The following is an 11,026-nucleotide window of genomic DNA, read 5'->3' as shown; positions in this document are numbered from 1 at the left end:
TCAACCAACTTCAATTTTGCCATAAGATAACAACTCAATTGAAATTGGTGCGATCTTCTAAGGTAATAAAATGATTTTCAATGCATCAAAGATCAAAGACACTACCGCGAAGGTATATATCCAAGATACAATAATGATTGAAGATTAAGGGATTCAAGGTATTCTCCAGTCGACCACGCAAGGCGTTCCTACAATCAGCAAGAAGCTAGTGGTTTGGATTACGAATCCTACCAAAGATCAAGTCTTACACTATGTCCTTCAAATTAACACACTACTTTGATTGAGTATGATTCAAGTGAATTGAACAACCATGAAGATAACCAAGAAAGTTGCAACAAAACACCATAACTTCAATATTTCATTGATTTCCAAGTTATCATATACAACAATTGCTTGAATTCCTTTCCTCAAAACTCAATCTTGCTACAAAATAAAATTGTTTCTAGCTCTAATCTCTCTAATACAACAAACTCTTTGATATCTAACTATTACTCTCGTTACAAATGAAATGAAAAATGAGGGTATAAATAGCATCCTCAAGTACAATGAAAGGTCCAGATTGAAAGTAGATCAACGGTCAAGATCATGACACCTAAACCCTAATTAGGGTTTGTTACAAATGGCCTCCTTTTTACTGAACAATATTAAATGCATAGCCAAATATTAAATTTGGCACAAAAACCTAGGAGACATAAACCAATGACAAATAAGATGCCATGTCATCTATAACAACCTTTCATCTAGAATCTTATTCCCTTTCCAATGTTCTTTTTTTGGCATATGCAATGAATCTTGTCACGATTCCTTCGATTTCTGCAATTGGAATCTCGGGAAGATTCTTCATACTCTCTTCCAAGTGGATACCTGATCGAATGCATCTAGAAGAGCTGTGTCCCAAGTAGGTTCAAGTTCCTTCGTTCTTTCAATCAGGAGCATGGTGGCAAACATCTGATCATATTGCTCATCTGTAACATTAGCGTCCTTGCAAAAAATGACCTTGATTCTATCCTCTAATTTCTGCATATCCACATCTGTCTCGACCTCGATCCTTCTGCCAAGAATGGTACGAAGTACCTCAAATACTCTGTCCTGGATCGGGTTGATCACCTCCTCAACTTGGCTACATTTAGTACTGATGTCCTCGAAGAGAACACTCTTCATATGGAGTAAGGTTGACCACTGAAGCAAACTGTGAGGTCCTCCATCCACGATCTTTTCTTGCGCTAAGACCTTCCTTGATGTGTGTCTAATTACTTTCAAGATAGGAATGATGACATCTTTGGTATGGGCAAATGCGGCTACTGTTATCATCAAATTGTGGATTATCTCAAGAACCTGGATAGCTTGATGAATAATCTTCATCATCCTTGTTACAAACTCTATGGCCACTGTATGAGATTTATCCATCCAAGTACTTGTACACTGGACCATATTCTTGAATCTTTCTGCCTCATTGATAGATTGAAGTGGAAGTGCCTGCACTGGTGATCTCGCTGGATCCTGACGTCCCAAAGGTTCATTGATGTGACTGAAATATGTCCTCCATGCACCGACCTCTCTCTCAAGCTTTCTATTCTTCTCCATTTCTTCTCTAAGCTTGTCTTTCAATGCTTCAAATGAATCGGTGGCATCATCCAATGTCTGCTCTGCTGTGGATGGTCCTAGCTCAAATGTCTGTATATCATATTCCTCTGCTAAGATGTCACCTTCATATTTGTCTACTGCCGGTGTAGCTATCTGCAGTTTTCTGAATCCAGTCTCATCTCGAATCATCTTGGACATCTTGGTAGCCTTTTTCTTCTCTGTTACTTTGTGTGAACGTCCAACAAGGCTTTCTAAATCAATTGCATTGTCATCGTCCTCTACTACGATCACCTTGGTTAATCTTTCCTTCAACCAATCTGGGATAGCTGATCTTGTCTCTTGAACTTGTATTTCTTTATGCACTATTTCTTCTTCTCTGGGAGGAGATGTTATCTCATTATCTTCTTTATCTTCATCTAAATCATAATCCTGGAGAGATCCATCTGGTGATCCATGTTGTGCCTGTCCTTCCTCCTGCCTGTCGTTCTGTACCATAGACTCCATGGATTCTTCCACCTGAAATGTTCTCTTCTCTGGTCTAGAAGAAGTACCGGATGAACGATCTCGGTTGGCCTCTTGCTTCTTCTTGGAAGATTCCCTCTTTCCAGGTCTCTCTTTCCTCTTCGAACCTCTTGGATGGAGATTGCCCTCACTGGCACATCGATGGTTACCTTCACCTGAATTTCTAGGATTAGGATTGCCTTCACTCACACTAGCTCCACCTTCGGCTGGTTTCTCTTCCAAAGTGAAAGTCATAGCAATGCCTTGTTCTCTCAACTTCTGATGCTGTACGTCAACCCATCTGCGAGTACAAGACAAGACTGGTGCCATCAAAGTATCTAAATCCACGACCTCGGGCTCATTCCAATCCAACCTTATTGTTTTACTTTCTCAATCATAGGATGACTGGATATGTCTGCCACTATCCTGAGCTTGATCGGCCACTCTGTAAATCCTGCATTTCCTGATGAAATCCAAAGGCAATCTAGAATGCATTTTTCGTTTCACTTCAAGATCATCTAAGAGATTCATCATAAAATCTTCAATTTGGCACTCATGCTTAAACTTTCTGCCAACTGTCTCCTCTAAATGTCCATGTGGATCGAAGCTTTCTCTCAAAGCGAAAGATGAAAAAGAATACAAGGCTAACTCCTTCTTTGCGTCATCCATAGCTAAAGCATTAGGACATACCTCAACTGAATTGCCCAAAATGATAGGTACTGGAACTCCATTCTGATGTCTGTGTCTGAATGCCTTCGCATATGTTGCTAACTGTCTTGTTACTTCAAGTAACACAATTCTGTCTGTTGGATATCTCGGCAACATGTATGGGGGTAAAGGACATCCATGCACTCTAATATAAGTGAACTTCGGAAACTGAATGAACCAAGCACCGTACCTCTTGATTAATTCCTGGGCATCTTGAGATAATCTGTTGTGAATCCCACCTTGCAACGTCCTTGTGATGTTCATTGTGAAGGTATCATTAACTAACTTGTAGTTGCTTCCTGGCGGATGATGCAAGTAGGCATAGGAATCACAAGCCCTGACCTCGCCGGGTCCTCTTCCAATCACTCCTCTGTGAGGTAGTCCTGCGTACTCAACACTCCTGATCAAGGCATAGATGACGTATGAACTCATGTGGAAGGACTTAGTAGCCTTGAGTCTCCTCAACTGTACGTCTAAGCAATGGCTAATCATCCTAGCCCAATGTATCGTACCTTTCCCTTGAACGATCACCTGGATGAAGTAGAACATCCACTTCTCAAAATAGAAGGCGTGAGGGGCTCCTGTAACTCGGTTGAGCATGGTAATCAAATCTCTGTACTCCTCTTGGAAATCAATCCTGTGCGGTGTGTTCGGGATCTTGCTCAGACGGGGACGACTCTTGAGTAGCCAGTTCTTATTGATTATGCTTAAGCAAGCATCTGGATCATCTTCGTACATTGATCTGGCTCCTTCTATGCTCTTGTATATCATGTCCGTGTGCTCTGGAAGATGGAAAGCTTCACTTATAGCTTCCTCTGAAAGGTACGCCAAAGTGTTTCCCTCATTGGACATGATCGTTCTGGACTATGGATCATAGTGACGAGCACACTCGATCATCAACTCATGGCACTGAATAGCTGGAGGAAAGCCGGCCGCCTTAATGATGCCACTCTTGATTATTCTCCGGGCGACAGGTGATGGCTTGCCAATATAAGGGACCTCTCGAAACTTCTTCGTGCTGAAGTTGCCTAAGTTAGTATCTCCAATGTTGCTCCACTTCGACACGATCTTGGTCTCCACTTCTTCGGTCTTCTGATCTTCTTTCATGAGAGCTGAACGACTGGTGGATGCTCCCGCCTTCGGGGTCGCCATACCTACACAACATTTCAAAATGAGAATTAGATCTTGCAATATGTAATCATAGATTAGAGAATATTTTAGGAAACTTCATGATAAGTCTTTGAGTTATCATTTCCTAAAAAACGATTGAGCTAGGAATTCAAAATTCAAAATTCAAAATTTAAGCTATGACGATCTAAAACTTAAAACAATAAAACCAAATCGCCATACCTTATTTGAGAGCTAACTCTAGAATGCAAAATGAATAAAATTCGCCTAGGCAAAATTGACGTTAGATAGCTTTGATGTGATCTTCAAACAACGTTCCTCTTATCAACTTCGCCGCCCTTCAAGTCTTTGACGTACTCTCTAATGCCTTGGCAAATTCGCCACCTTTGGTATGTCCTTGACGTGATCTCCTTTAAATGATCGATCCTTTATCAATTCGCTCAAGTGAAAACCAAGTTCGCACCCCTCAAACACAATTCGCACTTTTCCCTTTGTCTTCCTCAAATCGCATTTGAACAATAAAATGATAATGTGAAAATAAAGATTTTCACCCCTCCTTTATAGCGCTCATACCATAATTACCTTAAGGCCGACTTGTGTAAAAATATAGCAATTAAAAAACAATTTTTTAAACAAAATAGAAGGCCGACTCTCATAAACCAAGTGCTCTTTTAATTTTTTATTAAATTAATAATTAATTATTAAATGCCTTTATTATTTAAATTGTCAAATTCGATTTTTATAAAGGCAAAATAATTAATAAATATTAAGCGCAAATTTTAAATGCCATTTTAAATTAAATTTTCAATCCATCGATTTTAGCATTTAAAATAAATTTAAAGAAATGTGTTTGAGCGCCAAATTTTGAAGATGAAATATACGTACCTCATCGCCCTGGTCCCTGACTGGGGGACAGGAGCGATCCATCAATTTGGTCTTGATCCTTGCATTTTTGACGTCCAAAGTCATTATCTCCATGTTGAATTTGCCATTTACATTGGGTCCTTCGAGCTTGATTAACTTATCCTTGCGATTGAATGTCCTTGTGACCATTATCGCCCTGGTCCCTTGGAGAGGGACAGGAGCGATCCCCATTCTTTACGTGAGATTCTTTGTTTTTGGTTTTGATTCCTTGTTCATTACCTTTCAAAAGACGTTTCAATCCCTTTGCAACTTATTTTGCCATGATCTTCGAAGGATAACGAGTGCTTGAGCAAATATTGCCCTGGTCCCTTGGAGAGGGACAGGAGCGATCCTGGTATTTTCTCCTTGACCTTGCATCTTTGATCTCAAATCTTCATTGTAAGGCGAAAAACAACATTGTTTCTCTATTCCATGCTTGTTTCACTTGACTTCTACAAGGCGTTTAGATGTTTGGAAGGATCATCGCCCTTGTCCCTTGGAGAGGGACAGGAGCGATCCATGTGTTTTCTCCATTTCAAGCTTAAATTGGTAACATCTTAACGTTCACCTCCTTTATATTGCCTTCCAAATGATGTTTTAAACTTTGTGCAACTTTGCTTTGACGTGATTTTCAAAGGATAAAGAGTGCTCTAACCAACATTGCCCTGGTCCCTTGGAGAGGGACAGGAGCGATCCCTGTGTCCTGGCTCAAATTTGCAAACTTTTGATCTTTGTTCTTCGTTCATTACCTTCCAAATGGTGTTCTTGTCCTTGCCTATCCTTGCCTTGTCTAGGTTTTGACGAAACATGAGTGTTTTAATAAAAATCGCCTTGGTCCGTGTCCGAAGGACAGGAGCGATATAGGCTCTTTGGCTCAATTGATAACATTTTGACGTTAAAACCTTTGTATATCATCATCGAAAGACACCTTTGACCTTGTATGATCTTGCATAACCCTGACTTAACGTGGTTTTTGAAGGAATTATCAACTATAATCAATATCGCTCTGGTCCCTTGGAGAGGGACAGGAGCGAACTTCAACATTTTGAGCTTGTCCTTGTTTTGACCAACTTGCAATCACTTTCATCGTGTAAAATAAAGTCCCTCGATCCCTCTTAGCCGCTTGGTACTTGGCAAACTTTTGAAATCTAGGCATTTATAGGAATTTCGCTCTGGTCCCTTCCTGAGGGACAGGAGCGAACTAGGGGTCTTGGTGTAAATCCTCCAATGTTGACGACTTTGGATGCTTCGTGCTTGATTGAGACGCTTTAAAACATCTTCACCCCCTTGTACTTTGTCTTGGAATGCCTTGAACTTGGAGGAAAAGGCATCATAATCATTATGTCGCCCTGGTCCCTTGGAGAGGGACAGGAGCGATATTGCTCTTGTAGGCCTCGTTTCACTTCATCACCTTCAAAAACTATCTTCAATGGTCTCGTAATGTACCTTTTCACCCATCCATGCCTTGAGACCCTTTCAAACTTGGCAAGAAAATCATCTATGACAAAAATCGCTCTGGTCCCTGCCTGAGGGACAGGAGCGAACTTGGGCATTTAGGTCCCTTGTTGACGTTTCATAATCTTCAATTTATCTTCAACGGGTTCAACTCACCTCTTTTCTTGCCTTCGAACGTAAAACTTACTTGATTTTTGCCTGAATTTTGCCTTATGAAGAACTTCGCTCTGGTCCCTGGGAGAGGGACGGGAGCTACAAAGAACTTCGCCCTGGTCCCTGACTGAGGGACAGGAGCGATTTTTGCATTTTGGGTCATTCTTCTTCACGACGGCACTTCAAGTTATATTCATTTGATAAAACACATCTCCTTGGACCTCTTCAAATCATCAAGTCGTTAAAATCCTGCAAGGACAAAGCAATATTTGATTTTAAGCTCCGGTCCTTCACTGAGGGATAGGAGCGATTTTGCTCCTACAGGCATTTCCGTGTTCGTGAAATTCTTCAATTTATATTCAAGGGAAAGATCACGCCTTTCTCTATCACTTCCATTTCGAAATTTATCTTGACTCTGCAGGGACAGTAAGATATTTGAAAACGAGCTCCGGTCCTTCACTGAGGGACAGGAGCGATTTTGCTCTTACAGGCCAAAATATCAAGATTTCACAAATTTAATCACTTCACAAGGCAAAAACAAATCATTTCAAATGCCTAGGATCAAAAATCAAAAAGGTCAAAATTTGGTCAAAATTAGTCAATTGGACAAAATTCACATTTCATCTTCAACACTTAGACAAATTTAAGCTCTGCACTCAAAATTTCCAATTGAAAATAGACCATTTTGGCGAATTCATTGCATTCAAAATTGCATCCTACAAAAGGAAGCGCAAAAAGCTCTCAAAACTGACTGGATTCTGGCCTGAAAAGACGGCAATTAAAACCCTAAGGCTTGACCCTAAATCCAGACAATTGACTGACTAACAAAACCCTAAAAAGCAAAGCGAAAAGCGAGCGAAAACGAGCAAAAAGAGGGGGTCCCCATTTCAAATGGGGCGATGTGTGAAATGGTCACAACAATAAGTCCATGCAATTTTTAGATGTCTTATTATTCCTTCAAATGCTGTCCTATTAAATCTTTGTTTTCTTAGATCTTTTTTGCAATACTTCATGTTTAGATATACAATGGTCTATTCAGAGATGCAAGTTGGTTTTGGGGACCTGGAAAGCTTATAGGTTGGAGTCTCTCCATGTCAAATGTGTTGTCATTTGGGTCTAGTTTAGTTGTTTCAAATCACGTTAGTTGGATGACAGCTATGTTCAAAAGTATGATAGTTTACAACAACTAATCTTTTTGAAACCAATGGGAAGTTGTGGTTCCAACTTCTAAATCCAGGCACTAAATCCAGGCATTGCTTAGGCTTTCTTGTGATAACATAAAAACCAGCATCTGTTTGTGCCAATTACAGCTGTTATGAATGCAAACGATGGTAGAAATGGGTAATAGTGTTTGATGCAGGCACTCATTTTGTGTAACTAGCTTACATAACATTTGAATTCCATATATCAGCCTCTTAAAGCATGCATCACTTGGTCTTTGTTGTGGTAATGTTAGATTGAGCATCTGTTTGTGCAGTCACTGCTGTTATGGACACGATGGTAGAAGTAGGTATTAGCTACTTTTTGTAACTAGCTTCCATAAATTTTCAATTCCATTATCAGTCTCCTGAATGTGAGTTTGTGGATTTTGTAGAATTTTTAAGGAAATAATCTAACCATTTCTTCTAACTTCATCCTATAATGTTCTGAACTGTCTTGTGATTAGTGTTCCATTTCCTTGACTGTATATCTATGCAATCTAAATGAGAGTTAATGTCTTAAGTAGAATTTGTTAAAAAATAATGCAAGAATATGCAAAAACTGAGATTTTTCTGATGTCCTGTATTGGTTTCTGCAGGTAAAGTCAGTGAAGCTTAAACCAGGTAAGAATGTCCATCAGGGGTGTGGAATAGATGGTGAACTTCGTCCTCTGAATGGGCCCATTTTGACTTCTTTGCTTCCTGAACAGTGCAAGCTTATTGGTCGGCCTGTACGCATATGATGTTTTTGTGCTGTGTCTGGATTAAGTGACAGGGCAATGTTTTTTTGAGGTGGACACTATGTCATCATTGTATTGTGATTCTGACTTCTTTTGTGATACTTGTATTTGAGAGCCAATAAGAAGGGATAGTTTCTGTACAATGGCAGCGTGCAGTCAAGATTTTAGTTTTTCTTTCAGAATAGCTCTTTTTGGATTGCCTTAAGAGTACGATTTATTCTTACATGTGCGCACCAGGAGTTGTTAGATTGTCAGTATTTTTCCCTGTTAAAATGTACTGTAAAGGCCTATGTAATTGATCTACAAATTGTATTTTAATCATTTTTTTTCCTGGACTCTGTTTGTTCTATAAAGCTGTGAGTCTCTTTTATGACGGATACAATTGGCCCAGAAAACCAATTTCAATGGCAAAAATGACTTTGTATAAATAATTCCCACCTTTTCAACCTAATGAAATTGCTGCCATTTCATTATGTTTATCTTCTTGACTACACAGGTTTTCACAAATAGAAATCTAATGAATAGATGGTATTTACGGATGAGATGCTGTAAGTACTCACAAATATATAGAATGCTAGTTTTGAATAGTTAAATTCTGGTCTTTTTCATTCGTTTATTGAGGTGTTTTTCTAAATTAATAAGCTAAGCTTCAAAAAATTTGATGTCGGTCATTTGGCATCTAGGAGAAATTATTCACATTGTGTATTTTGTAAATGGCAGTAGTATTTTTACTCGAGCAGACTTTTAAGTTTTTATTCTTCCATTGACTTGGCTCTCTAACCATGTAAGCTGAAAAATTGCTGCTGTATGTCATTAGCATAATAAATATGTTGTTTTGTTATTAATCAGATGTAATTAAATCATCATTTCAAATTTTTAATTATTGCTGGTTTAGTTGACTTGCTTGTTGATAAATATTTCAGATCTAATTAATGATCTTGTACAACCATAAAACAATGTTAAGGTAACTACTGAGAATTTGTCAATTCCTGATATTGGAATAATGGGCACAGTTCTTAAGATCTCAGATGCATATTGGAGTGATGTAGAGTAATTTCAAGGATAGCTTTTATACTTAATGTGCACATGGCATACTGCCTACATAGAACTTTAATTTTGACCATTGTTCGGGCTATATAAAGGGCACACCATTTTTGCATATAATTCAAGAAACTAGTTAATTTGATGAGCAATTGTATAATTGTTACAATGTTTGTATAATGCAACTTTCTCTCAATTAACTCAATTCATTCTTTGGCTTTATTATTGGAGGGTTTGGTCTTGTGAACTTTAAACTGTTTTACAAGATGGATGTGCTATGCTTGTTTAACGATGGATTCACTATTGTGATAGAGAGTTGCCTTTATGGAAGCCTTAGTTGTTACATCTATGCCAAATTTTCAAGCTTCAAAATTATCAACAACAAATGTTGCTGGTACACTTTCAAGGAAATAGCAATTGTTCGAAGAATCTTACTTGGGAGGCTTGCAAGGCAGATCAAATGGCCCATCTATTCAATTGATTCAACACAATAACTTGGGGACTTGTGACCTTTTCACATATTGTCCTATTGCAAATGGAGACTCCCTCTTTCTTGCTTTCCGCTCTTGTTAGTTTAGGGTTTTTGGTAGTCAGGTGGCAAATTTTGAGCTTTCATGCTCGAGTCTCATTTTTGACATGGTCATGTGTAGAGGTCTTCAATCCCCAAGCAATGTTAAACTTTTGAGTTTTGAAGTCAATAGTATCCAAGTGTTAGAAAATGTTAAAATGTTAAAATGTCTAAGTGATCCTAAGTTGTTTTTCAAAGTGTTGAGGTTGCAACTTGCTTTGAAATGTGAGTGTATTTTGTTTAGAATGTTGCAAATTGGTGTGAATTTTGTGTTAGGGCATCTAAAGTTCTTGTAGGAGTCGTTTTTCCACTCCTAGGAGGTAGAATAAGTAAAAAATGCACAAAGTCTTGATGGACTTGTGTGTTTTCCAACCCTCAAATCAAAGCCAAAATGTTAAAAGCCTCGATGGAAATAGGATTTCCATTGCACAAAATGATAAAATTTGATAAGTTTGGGCTTTTAAAGTGTGAAAATCATCAGAGTACCAATGCGAAACATTTTCCACCAATGAAATTAAGGCATAAAAGTGAAACTTTTGGTGGGAGGTGTTTATCCACTTAGTTTTAGAAGTGAAAATGTTAAATGTCCCGATGGTGCATGAATTTCCACTCCATTTTGAGCAAGAAAGAGTTGTTTTAATGATAAAAATGGACTTTGTCTCGATGGGGTGCATTTTTCCACTCTTGGACTGAATTTGCAAGTGATTTTGTGGAGTCTCGATGAATTAGGAATTTCTACTAAAGAAGAATGAATGTCTTGATGGAGGTCGTTTTTTCACCAGGCTTTCAAGAGCAAAATACATGAACGTTTTTTCACTCAGGGGTAAAATGATCAAGTTTTAATGCAAATTGAGTCTCTTGATGAGGTTCGATTTTCCATTGGAAGGGAATATGATTGAAATAAAGTGAAATGATGATCAATTTGTGTGTCTTGATGGATGCCAATTATCTGCTAGGGACAAAATAAGAAGAAATGACAACGTTTATGTGTCTTGATGGGGTTCGATTTTCCTCTAGAGAGCATTATGATGAAATTTGATAAGATT

The 11,026-nt window shown here is 38.5% G+C and overlaps 1 protein-coding gene across 11 annotated transcripts in view; it reads left to right on the top strand.

Annotated features, from left to right (window-relative positions):
• The window catches only part of LOC131072098 (sphingoid long-chain bases kinase 1), a 94,666-nt gene extending 85,822 nt beyond the window's left edge, over nucleotides 1–8,844 (top strand). For all 11 annotated transcript variants that reach the window (XM_058008149.2, XM_058008148.2, XM_058008139.2 and 8 more), the window contains one exon: nucleotides 8,231–8,844. In XM_058008149.2, the coding sequence (XP_057864132.1) occupies nucleotides 8,231–8,374 (144 nt within the window). In that variant the 3' untranslated portion in view covers nucleotides 8,375–8,844. The remainder of the gene's footprint in view (nucleotides 1–8,230) is intronic.
• Nucleotides 8,845–11,026: the final 2,182 nt, after the last annotated feature.

This window comes from Cryptomeria japonica, chromosome 11 (genome assembly GCF_030272615.1).
Source record: "Cryptomeria japonica chromosome 11, Sugi_1.0, whole genome shotgun sequence".
NCBI classification, from domain to species: domain Eukaryota; kingdom Viridiplantae; phylum Streptophyta; class Pinopsida; order Cupressales; family Cupressaceae; genus Cryptomeria; species Cryptomeria japonica.
The sequence above is the reverse complement of the archived record's forward strand: the minus strand, read 5'-3'. Positions and strand labels throughout refer to the sequence as shown.